Genomic DNA, 14,394 nt, shown 5'->3' with positions numbered 1-14,394 from the left:
CGTCTGATGGAACAGGTAAAGGAGATTTCTTAAAGTAGCCTGAAGCTTTGAAGCCTTTTGGTCTTGAAGAGAAGCTTTATTCCGGCTGTGGTCAGCCACGCATGCAAAGTTCTGCATTTTTCAAAGAACTCCTTTTAACGTATAGTCAGGTCGCTGTGAGTCTGGATCTGAGGCACTTGGATCAGTTAATGAAACAAGAAAATCAAGGTAAGAGGCATTGTTTACTAGTGATCTGCTGTCTGGGAAAAACAGAATCAAGGAAGTTTAATAATAATCAAATTGCTATCAGGTAGTTTTAGGGGATCTTGCCAAAGAACTACAGTAACATGACTTAAGAGACATTTTCCAAGACTGGTGTGTTAGTATGATTATAGAATTATCATATGATCTGTAAAAATGGTGTTGGTTTATGAACAAGAATCTTAGATTTCTAAATTCAAATGATGTCAGTGTGAGTAAAAGCAGCTTCCAGACGTTATGTCCTTTTCTGATGGGGAAGCTCACAAACCTGTGAATCTTCTTATCTCTTTAATCATCTTGTGACCTTTCAGATTTATTTTAGGACACCGTTGGGGGTCCCAGATTAGAAACCAGCAGTCTGGTCTTCTAAGTGCGACCTTACGGGGACCCTCTGACCAATAAATGAGTAATCTTGGGGGAATCCGAGACTTTGGCGGCTGCTGCTTCTAACGCGTTAGCTGCCATCTTTAAATTAACTCACCATGCATTCTTAAATTTAAAAATCACTGACTATTTTCTCTAGTTAGAACAATGATCTTGATTTGACCTTTTTCTACACATGAGCATACTGTTTCATCTGCCCCCCCTGACAGATCCTCTCCAGTCACTCTCTGCCCACTTCCTCTCACAGACGTGACCTTTCTGCTGACCCCTGTGATCTGAGCACCATGGAGACTCTCTACACAAACTCCTCGGCGCTCTTCATCTCCCACAGGCCCTTCAACCACACCTCTGCGGAGGAGACGGTGTACGAGGGTTGCAGAGACATGCCCGCGGTTATCATTTGGTACCTGGGCCTCCAGTTCTTCAACATGTTCCTGGGCATCCCTGCCAACGTCATGGTGCTGTGGCTCATCCACAAAAACAAGGGCGACTCCTCCACCTCGGATATCTTCATCCTTCACCTGGCGGTTTTGGACGTGCTCTTCTGCCTCATCCCCCCTCTGGAGCTGGCAAACATCGTCTTCCTCACCACCAGCAGCACCTGGTACGTCCTGCGCTTCTTCTACGGCATTAAAGACACCTCGCCGCTCTTCCTCTCCTGCATCTGCCTGGACCGCTACATGGCCGTGGTCCATCCCATCACCTTCACCGAGCTGAAGGACCGCCAGCACAGGGCCGTCCTGGCCGCCGTCGTCTGGGTGATCACGCTGGCTTACGCCGCCGCCAAATGCGTGGGCAACATCGTCAACTTCGAGAAGGTCTTCACGGCGATGATCCTGGCGGCGTTCGCCTTCATGGTGTTCTGCAACATCGCCATACTGTGCGCGCTGCGGCAGTCCGGACCCGGCAGAGACGAGATGCACCCGGTGAAGAAGAGAGCCTTCAAGATGGTCCTCATCATCCTGGCCATCATAGTCTTCAACTACTTCCCGCCTGTCGCGCTGTTCCCCTTCCAGGAGTACTTCTCCCCCGACGTGTTCCGCTGCTACGTTCACTACATCGCCTTTGGCCTCATGGACTTCAGCAGCAGCATCCAGCCGATGCTCTACCTCTCTAAGGAGAAGCCCTGCAGCCACAACTGCTGCCTGGGCAGCCACAGCACCTCCAGTAGGGATACACGTTAGACCAGGCATGGGCAAACTACGGCCCGGGGGCCACACGCGGCCCGTTAAACGTTTTAATCCGGCCCGTCAAACTTGAAAAATTAAATGAATAAACCTTGTTAATGTTATATTTTCACTGCAATTCTGGTGTTTTCCCACGAGAAAAAAGACAGTCAGGAGGAGAGTGATGGTGACATCCTGAAGGATAACAGAACTTTCAGTGCTTTAAATTAGAAATGGTTATTAATTTTTTTTAAAAAGGCACATTTTATTCATTTGATTTTAAGTGTTTTAAGACTCATTCCAAAGTCAGATATTTTGTTGTAATGCTTCTCTTCATTTTCATTTGAAATTAAAGCACATGTTTTCTCCATATCCCAAGATGTGTATTTTTTCTCCAATGAGGTGAGGTTACCAAAGCACTCCATCCATCCATCTGCTCCTGGTCCGGCCCCTTGTGTTAGAACCCATTGTGGCCCACGAATCAAAATGTTTGCCCACCCCTGCGTTAGACCCACGCTCTCTGGTTCTCGGAATTCCAAAAGGCTCAAACAAAATGTAGGTTCAGTTAGTGTCTTTGATGTTTTTACATCTTAAACTAATCATCTGTGGAAAATTTCACCCTGGAAGTGCTGGGATACGGACCAGCACCACCCGCGGCTCCGATTAGAGATAAGAACAGGAAGTGGATGGAAGGATTTCCCTGAAGTGTCTGCCGATGTCCCACATTTGAGGCGGAAATGATGGAATCTCGAAATAAAATGAAATCTTCTTGGAAGCTGAATATGTAAAAAAGAGTTAGCTTTAAAAAAAACAACATGTTGGTCAAATTTACTCTTTAATTTAGTTACAACACACGCATGTATGTCCGAAGATTTTGTACAGACCTGTGCGGGTATAACATCACAACAACCAGTGGTCGTCTTATCTCTACGTTAGCTGCACATATGCTAACGATTAAACACAGACGCCCTAAAACATCGACTCGATCGACATTCTGAGGAGAGCAGGATGTTGAGTTTGACTCCCAGGTTGTCCAGTTCTGGCATTTGTCAGAACTTTATTTTAAAGCTTTATTGCACGGTGATTCCGCTTTTACTGCCAAGTGTGCAGTGATATTACAAAACATGACCGTACCTCGATGGGATCTGCTGACCGTAGCATTGAATATGTTTGGCTATTTAATTACTACAAATTGCATTACGTCATGTATAAATATGTGCAGAAGCATCAAAATAAACAATATTTCCTTCTGTATCCTGTGAGAAACTTTATTTCTACTGTTAAGTCAAAGTCACAACAAAAGTTATTTAAAACGGCTCTTCGTTAGGTCCCGTCTTCTCTAACTTTTATGAGAACAGATAAATATAAATAAAACCAATCCTATTGAATATGCCAACATCTGAACCTACCCAGATCACATCTTTGACTACGCAAGCCTTGAAATTAAGGTGCTTTAAACACTGTAATGCATGAGATAATAGTCTCATAGATGAGCTATAAGTCCACATTAAAGCTCCAACAGAGGCAAAATGTTACCACTGATTTACGTTAAATGCTTATGAGTTACTAATTTGGTGACCCCTCTCCAAGATTCTAACTGCTCTCAGTCTCACTCTGAGCTTTCCCCTCCTTGGCTACATGCACCTTCAGGTGCTTTTTAAGAGAGGACTGGTCAGTGTAGGTCTTCCCACACTGGTTACAGAGGAACACCTTCTCCTTGGTGTGGACCAGCTCGTGTCTCTTGAGGTGACCAGACCTGCTGAAGCTCTTGCTGCAGTACGAACAGCAGTATTCCTTCTCCCCCGTGTGAGTCCGCAGGTGCAGCTTGAGGCTGCTGGCCACCGTAAACTTCTTGTCACACTCGTTGCAACTGTACGGCCTTTCTCCCGTGTGCATCCGCATGTGTATGGTGAGGTGACCAGCCTGGCTGAAAGTCTTCTTGCACAGCTCGCAGCTGTACGGCCTCTCGCCGGTGTGAATCCTGTAATGGGTCTTCAGGTCACCCAAGCCATTAAAGCGTTTGCCGCACTGAGTGCAGCAGTACGGTTTGATGCCGGTGTGAATCCTCTCGTGGATGCGGAGGTTGCCCGCGTTGCTGAAGGTCTTTCCGCACTCCTGGCAGCTGTACGGCCTCTCTCCGGTGTGAGTCCGCAAATGGACTTTGAGCTGGTTGTGTTCGTTGAAGCGTTTCCCGCAGTGTGAGCAGCAATACGGCTTCTCGCCGGTGTGGAGACGCTTGTGGATTTTGAGCTGGCTTGGATAGGCGTATGTTTTGCTGCATATGTTACAGCTATATGGTCTTTCTCCCGTGTGGGTCCGCTTGTGGGATCGGAGAAGATCGGCCCGTTTGAAACACTTCCCACAATAGCTGCAAATGTGGGTCTTCTCCCGGTTGTGAGTCTTGATGTGGACATTGAGTGACGCCGCCTGGTCGAATGTTTTAGGACATGAGGGGCATTGCAGAACGCTGTCGCTGTTCTCCAAAAGCTCTTCAGCAGGAGAGCTGCTTTCCTCGGATATTCCAGCCTCCACCCGCCGGCCTGCTCCTCCTCCAGCACCTTCGGCTCCGGCGTTGTAGGCCAACTCTCGCGTGACCGCATCGTCCCGCCGCAGCGCCGCATCCTGCCCCTCCTCTTCATCTTTAATCAGGTGCCCCTCCCGCATATACGTGTCAGAGACAATAGTGACTTTGAGCTCCCCTTCGTCGTCTCTGGCGTCTGGTTCCAAACCTCCAGGCGGCGACACAGACATGTATTCATCACGGCTCTCATAAGTAACACTTGTGCTGTCCTGTTTGACCGGCATGTGGAGAAGGGGCAACGGCTGCGATAGGTCGATGGCAACGCTTTCCTCTATATCAGGCTCTGTTTTGACAGATATCATGTCTTGGGTAGCGATGCATACCTCCGTGGCGTTCAGACAAGGTTTTTCTAGCATGAGTTCGGTTGACAGTAAAGCTGATGGAGATGTGCTCTTCCTCATCCTGTTTGTGTGCTTCCTTCTGCAGCTCTTTTTGTCACTGCTGCAAATGGACATCTTGAACCTGCCCTGGGTGGAGGTGTTGGGGTGACTGGTCCATTCGGAGCCAAAACAGTTGTCATCTCCATCTTCTTCACTTGTTTCTGCTTAAGAAAGATGAAAATAATTAGAATAATGCAGAATATGGTCACCTAGTTACCAAAACAAACAGTGCCATTCTGCTGGTACACCCCACATCACCCAGGCATTGCACAGTTGACTGGGAATGGGTTACTCTTCCGTGGATTGTGATTATTAATACCCGTCGATTCTATATGTTCTTCCTTTGTACAGATCAACATATAAGGGTTTATTTACTAAATGAAGGGGATGCTATTACAAAAAGGAATCGAGTGCGCGAATGGCTGAAAGTCTATGTTATCATACCTTTCACAGCGGTTTCAGGGTTACTCTGTGCAAACAGCAGCCGTTTTAGGTCCTCATTTTCAGACTCCATCCTATGTATTGTGCCCTGGTATTCAGACAGGGTTCGGTCCACTGAGTCGAGGATGTCGCTGACTGTCGCTTTAAAAATCTCGTTCAGAGACGATTCCAGCAGGAATTTCAAATCACTCGACTTGGCCATCTCAAGTCATGCGATGGGGAACACAAACAAGCTCCCCAGATGTTTGTTCACGGTTTAAAGTATGTGGACAAAGGTGGGTGTGCGCAGCTTTGCTGCGTGTACGGAACAAACAAAGCAGAGAGCGTCGCATGAAAATGACGACAGCGACCAGCTGGTTGAACGACTTACAGGTGCATTGCGCCCCCTGACGGCGCGGAGAAGAACAGCAGGTAAGTGGCGCTGCAACGCACTACTGTTGACACAAATGAGCACAGAGGGACTAAAGTTATTTGGAAACGTCACGACGAACATTATTACGTCTGCCAATATAACCTTTCCAACAGCTACAAGGACACCCATATCAATGGTAAGGTAAGAGCGATGCTTTAATAGCGACACTTTAATTTATGTAGCGCCCTCATAGTGTTTGAAGATGGTCATTCATCAATACTGGAGCTATTACCGCCACTATTTATCAATCTAGCTCAATAGTAGCTGTCAGTGGGGTATTTTACGTTAAGATGCTGCAGTTAATTTAGTTTGGACTAATAGTTAATGGGCTAATTATGCTAAATAATCAGATAACTGTTGCAAAGTTTAACAAAATCCCTACGTTTGTTGTTTTAACTTACTTACTTTCGTATCTACCTAATCTGAGGCATCAGCAAGTGTTTTCCAAGGATTTTGCAGCTCAGGAATATGAGGTTTGTTTTTAGTTTCCTTGCAGGTAGATGCTAAGCGAGTAAGCAAATAGAAAGAGGTGCACCTTGTGCACACTGGCTCTGAGTACCATCTGGTTTTACCGCTTCTTTGCTGTCGCAGCAACCAAGCTGAGGCACTCCCCCATTGGATGTGTTTGCTTGCATGCCTTCAGGCCTGTGGGTGTGGAACCAGACCTCTCAGGTATCTCTGAGGTCTTGAGTCATTTGCCAATCACAATGTGTCTTTTCTTCCTCTTTGTTGCCTCTCTGCAGCTTTCTTTTTCAGTCCGCCCTCTCCCCTGTCAGCCTCAGCCATGTCTTGAGACACGAGCAGGGTCTGAGGCAGATGCAAGTCTGATCTTGATCTGATCCTTAATGGACAAGTAGCAGACGAAGCAGGTCACTTTCAAGTCCAAAAACTTGGATTCTGGCATGTGCTTTTTTTATGCAAGAGCACAGACTCGGCTCTGCTCTGCTCTGTTTAAAGACAGCGGAAGTTGGGTTTTTTTCCCCCCTGCGTGCTGCAGGTTCAGACCTACTGAAGTCAGGGTTATTTGTATGCTAGTGTGTGTGTCTCTGTGTGTGGGTGAATATGTCTGAGAAGACACAGCTCTTTATACCCAGTATAACGCAGCCAGCTGTCCTTTCCTCCCACAAGGCTGATCATATGATGCTGCTTTAAAACCCTGGAGGGGGTAAGTCATGCTTTACATTTGAAAATCTACTCATTTGTGTGAAGTCTAACACGGTTCAGCTTCACTCGTGGTTTAACATTGACATTATTTTACTATCTGAGCACATCTTTGTTGCCGTCTTCCTTGCACCCTACAGCTAAGTCTTGTACTTGTCCTTTCCTGTTGTTTCAATCATTCTATCATCCAGGGGTTGTTTGGTGTAAACCCTTTCCTGTCATTCTCTGCTTCTCCCAACACATTCGTTTTGATTTTTTTCCGTCATCAGTCTATTAGGTCTACAGTTGTTATCAACAACACTGCATATATCAACCCTCAGCATGGTGTTATCATGTGAAACACACAATATTTCCCTCAACGAGGAATCACTAATCACAACCGGGATGGGGTTATTACATAGAAGTTTGTTTAAAAATATTTTAGAATATTCAGGGTAATGCCTTCACAGTTAATGCTCTTCAATCATCTAGCAGACTGACAGGAACTGAGAAGTTAGCACCCACAAAAGGAAATGCGGTAAAATTCTGGGCCGGATGCCGACAGAAACATTTACAGAATACCAAAGAAAGAAGGGCAAAGGCTGCAGAGAGTCAGACAGAAATGATGTGCTCAATTCCGTGAGTGATATTTTGACTGCTCCTCATAATGTGATTAATATTTAGCTGTTGACGTTCTGTTCATAGTCTCGGTCTTCCTGGAAGAGATGCCCTTGCTGTGTTTTGGCAACATGCGGTTCCTTTGCGCGGTGTCACACAGCAGCGTGGAGATAAAGGATAAACAGAGGAGGGAACACACAGTTAAACTGAATCGGCGCTACCCTCCACTGCTCTCCTTTTAACTGTCTGTGGTCAGGAAGTAGAAAAAGGTACTTTTAGTTATGAGCGTCGCACTGCATCTCTGCACTGAAAGGAGGTGAAAATATTAACGCAGAAGGAGCTTTTGCTGGACTGTTTTTGCTTGGTAGATGTAAGTATTCCCCTGGTTTAGGCTTTCAAGTTGTTTTGTTTGTGTTTTTTAATTTATTTCACTTCTGTGGCCCACTGCCTTCATATGTCAGTGCAACTTTTAATGAATTCCATATTTGCTCTTGTGCTTGTACACGGCTCATAGTGTCGTTATTTAGCTGATCCTCACCGAAAATGTCAGATTTCCCTTTCAAATGCGCTTTTACGACAAAATGCACGACTACTGTTCCTGTATGTATGTTTTTTATGTGCATTTGTCTCGTTGCAGATCCGTCCGCGGCAACATTTGACGTTGTAAAGGGCTTCCCTGTTCACATGTTCCGGCTCTTGCAAAATGATCCTCAGTCATCCTGCAGTGGAGGAAGTTTTGTAGCCATCCGTCACTCACAGCTACAACCGATTTCACCACAGTCACCCCAAAAAAAGGACGTGCCACAGCGGCGATGGACGACAAAATCCTTCCCTCCTCTCGGGACGCTGCGGAGCCTCGGAGAGACTCATGGGATCCTGTGAACGACCAACCGGCCGATGTGGAGAAAGAGCCCACGGAGGACACGGAGGAGTGGGAGCAAATAATATGGCCGCTGCGCCCCATGACGTGCACCAGCCCCCGACTTTCCTCCGCCATGGTCCAGTGGGACGTGCCCGATCCCGCCACTGAAATGTCATTCTTCGTGACTGACGCCGACATGGACGATGAGGTCAGCGGCGGCAGCAGCTCTCCGGAACTTCCACAAGATCAGGAGGAGAGCGAGGAAGACTGGAGGATCGATCTGCAGCTTTTAAACTCGGTTCTGCAGAGGACAGGAAGCGACTCAGAGGTGGGCTTTAGGCTTTTATTGTCCCTTTTCCTCGTTGCTACTGTAGCTCGCCCCTTCACAGACACGTGTCTGAGCGACCGCGGGGGGGGGGGGACAGGTCCAAAAATGGAAAACGAATGTGGTAAAAGCAAGAGTCGAATACTCAAGCGTGACACGTTAAAACTTTTGATCTTATAAAATTATTTGTCAGAAACCTCAAGTAAAACTAATCATATCTTCACGCTCACATGTTCCCTAGTGCTTCTTAGTCTGGACTAAAGAACGCAAAGAATGTAGCTGAGACTAAGGCAAGATATAGTCATAAACAGTGGTTAAACAAAACAAAGCTCCCTGCTTGGATCCTTTGAGGATAGGTAGGGGGACGTAGCCATGGGAATCACAACGTCACTGGACCTCAGCCGGTAGGGCTTTCACCCCGTAAGTTTGGACATATGGTTGTGTAAATGCCAGAATGATGATGCATGTTGACTTGTTTGAGTTGTTTTCTGGAGCAACTCATGCGCTTGTGTTGCAACTTCCAGCCATGTGATGCTGCAGATGCGCAACAGTCGACAGCACAGGAAAAGGAACATTCGCCACACGCGCTGTTGCCGGGTGATAACGGTACGTGTGTCGCCGAGCTGGCTTTTTCATTTCATCAGTTCATTTGTGGGTAGAAGGGAAACTTCATGATTTCTATCTGGCCAACAGCAAAACTGGATAATGTCCTTTTAGACGTTTTAGGTAGGGAGTCGGACGTAAAGGAGGAGCCCTCGACAGCCTCGGGCCCTGTGGAAACCGCAGACTTCGCCGATATCCTAGAGCAGAGCGAGGGCTCGGAGGATGGCAGTTTCGTAGATTTAAAACTGGAGGAGGAGCAGCAGGAGCCCTGTACTCTGCTGACTGGGCAGGGAGACTTTGAGGAAGAGCCGTCTTCATCCGGGACTGAAGAGGAAGGAGACGAGGAAGAAGAGACGATTGTACCGGAGCTCACTCACACGGAAGAACAAGAGTCAGAATTCAGCAGCTGTGTGAATCAAGGGTGAGTCTCAGGAGCAGGAACAGTAAATGTCACAGTAAATTAACAATAGTAACGAGGAGAGGAGACATAATTCTACATTTACTTGGATCATTCTGACAGAATTACACTTTGATTGTGTCTGAGAACGGCTTTAATTACAATACATGTTCTTGGCCTTTAAGATAATGACCCCGGCTGTCAGGATGCTCTATCTTTGGTAGATTATGTAAATCGTAAGTGATTGTCGTGTGGTCTGGATTCTAAACTTCCCCATTTCATTCACTTTTTGCAGGGAGGTTTCCGCTGTGGCGGAACAGACTGACGCCGCCGCAGTGCTCATTACTGAAAATAGGGAAAGTCAGTGCCCCGAGGGTGAAGAGGACCTAGAAATACTCCAGCAGTCACATGAAGATCCCACAGGACTGAGTGAAGAGCCAGAAACCTGGAACGATATGGATCAGGATGTGGATCAGTGTGAGGCTGCAAAGGAGAAACTTGTGGTGGTTACTGAGCATGATGAAGAGGGAGTAGAAGACTCACGGGAGGAGGAGAGGGGTTTGGAGGATAACACGTGTGACCCGCTGGAGGAGAGGGGTTTGGAGGATAACACGTTTGCCCCCCTGGAGGAGAGGGGTTTGGAGGGTAACAAGTGTGACCCGCTGGAGGAGAGGGGTTTGGAGGGTAACACGTTTGCCCCCCTGGAGGAGAGGGGTTTGGAGGGTAACACGTGTGACCCGCTGGAGGAGAGGGGTTTGGAGGGTAACAAGTGTGACCCGCTGGAGGAGAGGGGTTTGGAGGGTAACACGTTTGCCCCCCTGGAGGAGAGGGGTTTGGAGGGTAACAAGTGTGACCCGCTGGAGGAGAGGGGTTTGGAGGGTAACACGTTTGCCCCCCTGGAGGAGAGGGGTTTGGAAGGTAACACGTGTGACCCGCTGGAGGAGAGGGGTTTGGAGGGTAACACGTGTGACCCGCTGGAGGAGAGGGGTTTGGAGGGTAACAAGTGTGACCCGCTGGAGGAGAGGGGTTTGGAGGGTAACAAGTGTGACCCTCTGGAGGAGAGGGGTTTGGAGGGTAACACGTGTGACCCGCTGGAGGAGAGGGGTTTGGAGGGTAACACCTGTGACCCGCAGACCCCAGAGAGTCCCGAACACTTTGATGAGATCCACATGACTGACAGGCCGATGCAAGAAAAGGAGCCGCTCTCTGCAGCCGTCGAGCCGCCGCAACATTTAAAACAATCAGCAGAGATTGTGAATTTGCCAGCGGAGGCGGCCCGACCTGAAGACGCAGACTTGGCCGTGGAAGCCGAGCAGCAGACGGAGCCGTCGGAGCAGAAAGAGCAAACGAGCCGCTCGTCTCTGGCGACGCTGCCGGAGCAGCTTGTGCAACCGCGGGAGACAGATGAGCCTGAAATAACAGAGCAGCTGCCCGCGGAGAGCGAGGCCACGCCGGAGACGGCGGAGGAAGAGTTCAGTCAGGACAAACGGACCGCGACGTCACGTCAGGTCGAAGGAGTCAGCGAGGGAGGCTCGGCAGACACGGTTCTGGCCAATGAGGAGCAGGCGAAACCCGCTGAGACGGCAGTACCTCACGCGAATGGACGCGAGGTGGACAGCGCGATGGCCCGGCGACTTGCAGAACGGCTGTTTAACCTGGACGGGTTCCAGCGTGTGGACGTGGTGAAGCACTTGGACAAAGAGTAAGTTGAATTCACCGAACACTATTTTATAATGTTACTTTGGTTGCTTCGGCGACGGCGTAATGTTGCTATTAAAGCAATAATGTCACTTTATCCTGCTGACAGAGAGTTTTGCTCCCTTCTAGTAACGACTTCAGTCGTGCTGTCGGGGAGGAATACCTGAAATTCTTTGACTTTACCGGGCAAACCCTCGACGGCGCCCTGAGGTGAGAATGATTGTCGCGGGCGGCTCCGGCGAAAACGCGCTTGTAAAACGCTGCTGCCGTCCTTTCCTCCCAGGTCGTTCCTGAAAGTGGTGGTGCTGATCGGGGAGACTCAGGAGCGGGAGCGCGTCCTGCAGCACTTCGCCTGCCGCTTCCATCAGTGCAACCCCGACTCTTACTCCTCCTCAGGTGATTTTTGGTACGTTCTGGCCAAAGACGGGTGTCTCCCGCACAGATGCGCCACTCTCGCTGGTCTCTTTCTCTCCTCAGGGGCTGTGCTGGCTCTCACCTGCGCCCTGATGCTTCTCAACACCGACCTGCACGGTCAGGTGGGCGCTCCCTGTGTCTGTGGACCATGTACTGACATCTTAAAGTTTGTTTTGACGTGGCTGATCTATCTTTACGTCTGGGTTTTTAACAGAATGTGGGGAAGTCCATGTCCTCTTCTAAGTTTGTGTCCAATCTGGACGGGATGAATGAAGGAACCAACTTCAGCAAAGACCTCTTAAAAGTAAGAAAGTTGTTGGTTTCTGGAAAGCAACGTCGTGTCGCTGCAGGAAGGTTTTCTTTAAAATGATCTCCCTGACTTTATTTCAGAGCCTTTACAATTCTATAAAGAGCGAGCCGCTGGAGTGGGCAGTGTAAGTGCAGGTGTCTGAACCATGACGTGTTTCTATGAAATAGCCTTCACATGTTTAATCTCTGCACGTGCAGCGACAAAGGGGAGCTGATGTTAGTGGATGAAGACGCAGGAAGTGACGCTCCGCGGCGTTCAACGGCCAACCCCTTCCTGGATGTCCCCCACGACAAAAAGGCCTCCAAGATCAAAGAGGGGTTGCTTCATAGAAAACTCCACGCCGACGTTGACGGGAAGCGCAGTGAGTGAGACGAGCGGCAATGTTTTTTTGTTTTTTTCCCAGTGGTTTTTTGCCCATTTGCTGTTGCGTGTAACTGGAAATAAGGGCATCGGCTGCAGTAAATAAGACTGTGTCATATTAAAACAATCCCCTACATTTTCACACAACAGATATAGAGGTTTTTAATTTGACTACTCTTTTCCTTCTACCCGCTGCCTGGCAGTTCCCTGGGGTAAACGAGGCTGGAGGACTTTCAATGGGGTTTTGAAAGGAATGGTTCTTTACCTGCAAAAGGTCTGGAGCTCAGTGTTGCTTGATCTTCTCCCCGCTGTGCAGCGATAGAGTACTGAGTGGGATTCGGGGTTTCTCGTGTCTGCCAGGTGGATTATCGGAGGGATCAGCCAGTTAACGAGGAGGTGGTGAGTGTGCATCACTCTCTGGCCGAGCCGGCAGCCGACTACACCAAGAAGCCGCATGTTTTCCGCCTGCAGACAGCCGACTGGCGGGTTTTCCTCTTCCAGGCCGTGTAAGTCAGCCGCAGCGACAGTTTTAGGCATCTGTGCAAAGCAGCGAGCGAGTTGATCTTGGACTGTTGTCTTCGCAGGAGCAAAGTGGAGATGAACTCCTGGATCAGCCGCATCAACCTGGTCTCAGCTCTTCAGTCCTCGCCTCCGTTTCCAGCTGCCGTGGGCAGTCAGAGAAGGTTCTTCAGGCCGATCCTGCCATCCCTGCAGTCTGCTCACACTCTGGTATCAGCTCATATTCCTCTCAGTGCTGCTATTTTGAATTATGAATGCTTTCTGAGGTGTTAGTCGGACATTTTACTGATTTAAGCAATAGCATCCACCTCAATGTTGTCAGATTGACTCATTTTAGCTCTGACAAAAAGCTGTGGCTCATTTGTGCTCAGGATCGTCAGCTTCAGTCTCATTCGGGAATGCTGGAGTCCTTCAGGGCTGACATCTCATACATGGAGAAGAACCTTCCGGAGCGCAAAAAAGCCAAAGCCAAGGAGCTGGAGGAGCATCGGATCAGGGCAGAGTACCTTCACTACGAGGTAATCGAGGCGTTGTGCATGAAAAACTGCAAAAGGTCCCCCGAATAGTGACTGGATGTCTACAACCCCCGCAGACACGTCGCTATGAGATCTACATCCAAGTGCTGGAGGCTTGGAAGAGCGTGAAGAAGGAGGACGTTGCTGAAGACGCGTTGAGCGTCACAAACCTGAGCCTGTTTGACAAAGCCGCGTGCGCCGATGCTGCGGGAGAGGAGGACGAGGAGGAGGGCTTGACAAAGTCTCACTCCAGCCCTGCTCTGCCAGAGTTGCCTCCTCAGACAGTCATCAAAGTCAAGCGCAACATCTCAGAGCGGAGGACTTACCGCAGGGTCATCATTCCCCGTTTGAATCAAGAAGCCTGAAAGGTTCTCTCTGTTTTAATGCACTTTTATCGTATAACCTCAGGGAATTCTAAAGTTATTATTATTCGGAATTAATTTATTTCGTTTTGTTTGACTGTGGAGAAAACAAAAGCTGAAGTAAGAAACTTTTTTTAAAACGTGGGAAGATGCCTCAAAATATCAACCACTAGGGGGCGATATTTGACAGCAGATCTCAGGGCGCGCGCGACATGTGTTGTCAGCTAATTTAAATTTGTATTAAAAGAATCCTCATGGCACTTTTACTGTTTCAAATACTGTGTATATAAATTGTGAGTTTTTTTTGTCAGTGCTCCTGAAGTTTGCTTTGCTGTTTTCCAGATGAAGAGTTCATTTCAAAGTATTGTTTTCCTCTGCAGGGAAAAAAAAAAATTAAACATAGCTTCTCTTTTTATTGACTTTGGTCTGTGAGTCTTGATTTTAACTTTTGATATAAAATATTTTACAGATTTAACTAGCAGCCATCTCAGGCTCAGTTCTCCGCATCAAACGCTAAAAAGTTAAGCTGTTCTTATTTGATTATACCAACTGTGTGTGTGTGTGTGTACCAGACATGTGTTTGGCCAGGTTGACTGCTGCACAACACACCCCAAAACAACAAAATCTGGCCCCTGTCAGTGGGACTAATCTCTCTCTCTCTCCCTCT

At 48.2% G+C, this 14,394-nt stretch overlaps 3 protein-coding genes across 8 annotated transcripts; 2 read left to right on the top strand and 1 right to left on the bottom strand.

Moving 5' to 3' along the window:
* The first annotated feature begins 892 nt into the window (after nucleotides 1-892).
* Nucleotides 893-1,808, top strand: LOC130517741 (proteinase-activated receptor 3). Its single transcript, XM_057019829.1, has one exon. It carries the CDS (start codon nucleotides 909-911, stop codon nucleotides 1,806-1,808), a length of 900 nt encoding a protein of 299 aa, XP_056875809.1. The 5' UTR covers nucleotides 893-908.
* Nucleotides 1,809-2,608: 800 nt separating this feature from the next.
* LOC130517730 (zinc finger protein 3) lies at nucleotides 2,609-5,555 on the bottom strand. 2 transcript variants are annotated; one of them, XM_057019799.1, is made up of 2 exons: nucleotides 5,196-5,555; nucleotides 2,609-4,912 (listed from the first exon to the last, which is right to left on the bottom strand). In XM_057019799.1, the coding sequence occupies exons 1-2, from the start codon at nucleotides 5,392-5,394 to the stop codon at nucleotides 3,384-3,386; spliced, it is 1,728 nt and encodes a 575-aa protein (XP_056875779.1). In that variant the 5' UTR covers nucleotides 5,395-5,555; the 3' UTR covers nucleotides 2,609-3,383. The 2 variants fall into 2 exon arrangements, with proteins under 2 accessions (XP_056875779.1, XP_056875778.1); XM_057019798.1 differs by having other exon boundaries at nucleotides 2,609-4,915; nucleotides 5,196-5,544.
* An 806-nt stretch (nucleotides 5,556-6,361) lies between these two features.
* LOC130517723 (PH and SEC7 domain-containing protein 2) lies at nucleotides 6,362-14,146 on the top strand. Of its 5 annotated transcripts, none has more exons than XM_057019768.1 (17): nucleotides 6,362-6,769; nucleotides 7,450-7,732; nucleotides 8,000-8,552; nucleotides 9,074-9,155; nucleotides 9,243-9,573; nucleotides 9,845-11,251; nucleotides 11,377-11,457; nucleotides 11,531-11,643; nucleotides 11,725-11,783; nucleotides 11,876-11,965; nucleotides 12,052-12,095; nucleotides 12,169-12,332; nucleotides 12,535-12,605; nucleotides 12,692-12,837; nucleotides 12,916-13,060; nucleotides 13,222-13,368; nucleotides 13,443-14,146. In XM_057019768.1, exons 3-17 carry the CDS (start codon nucleotides 8,175-8,177, stop codon nucleotides 13,728-13,730), a joined length of 3,546 nt encoding a protein of 1,181 aa, XP_056875748.1. In that variant the 5' UTR covers nucleotides 6,362-6,769; nucleotides 7,450-7,732; nucleotides 8,000-8,174; the 3' UTR covers nucleotides 13,731-14,146. The 5 variants fall into 5 exon arrangements, with proteins under 5 accessions (XP_056875748.1, XP_056875749.1, XP_056875750.1 ...); XM_057019773.1 differs by lacking the exon at nucleotides 6,362-6,769 and having other exon boundaries at nucleotides 6,890-7,732; nucleotides 9,845-10,428; nucleotides 10,468-11,251; XM_057019769.1 differs by lacking the exon at nucleotides 7,450-7,732.
* The last annotated feature ends 248 nt before the right edge of the window (nucleotides 14,147-14,394 follow it).

Source organism: Takifugu flavidus, chromosome 20 (assembly GCF_003711565.1).
Source record: "Takifugu flavidus isolate HTHZ2018 chromosome 20, ASM371156v2, whole genome shotgun sequence".
NCBI lineage: Eukaryota > Metazoa > Chordata > Actinopteri > Tetraodontiformes > Tetraodontidae > Takifugu > Takifugu flavidus.
The sequence above is the reverse complement of the archived record's forward strand: the minus strand, read 5'-3'. Positions and strand labels throughout refer to the sequence as shown.

What these genes read in the sequence shown, in the direction of transcription:
- LOC130517741 (XM_057019829.1), top strand. Translation starts at nt 909, where the DNA reads ATGGAGACTCTCTACACAAACTCCTCGGCGCTCTTCATCTCCCACAGG.
- LOC130517723 (XM_057019769.1), top strand. Translation starts at nt 8,175, where the DNA reads ATGGACGACAAAATCCTTCCCTCCTCTCGGGACGCTGCGGAGCCTCGG. An exon ending in AGCAGCTGTGTGAATCAAGG is followed by an intron (nt 9,574 to 9,844) that starts GTGAGTCTCAGG and finishes CACTTTTTGCAG; the next exon opens with GGAGGTTTCCGCTGTGGCGG. An exon ending in GAGCCGCTGGAGTGGGCAGT is followed by an intron (nt 12,096 to 12,168) that starts GTAAGTGCAGGT and finishes CTGCACGTGCAG; the next exon opens with CGACAAAGGGGAGCTGATGT.
- LOC130517730 (XM_057019798.1), bottom strand. Translation starts at nt 5,394, where the DNA reads ATGGCCAAGTCGAGTGATTTGAAATTCCTGCTGGAATCGTCTCTGAAC. An exon ending in CCCTGAAACCGCTGTGAAAG is followed by an intron (nt 4,916 to 5,195) that starts GTATGATAACAT and finishes ATCTTTCTTAAG; the next exon opens with CAGAAACAAGTGAAGAAGAT.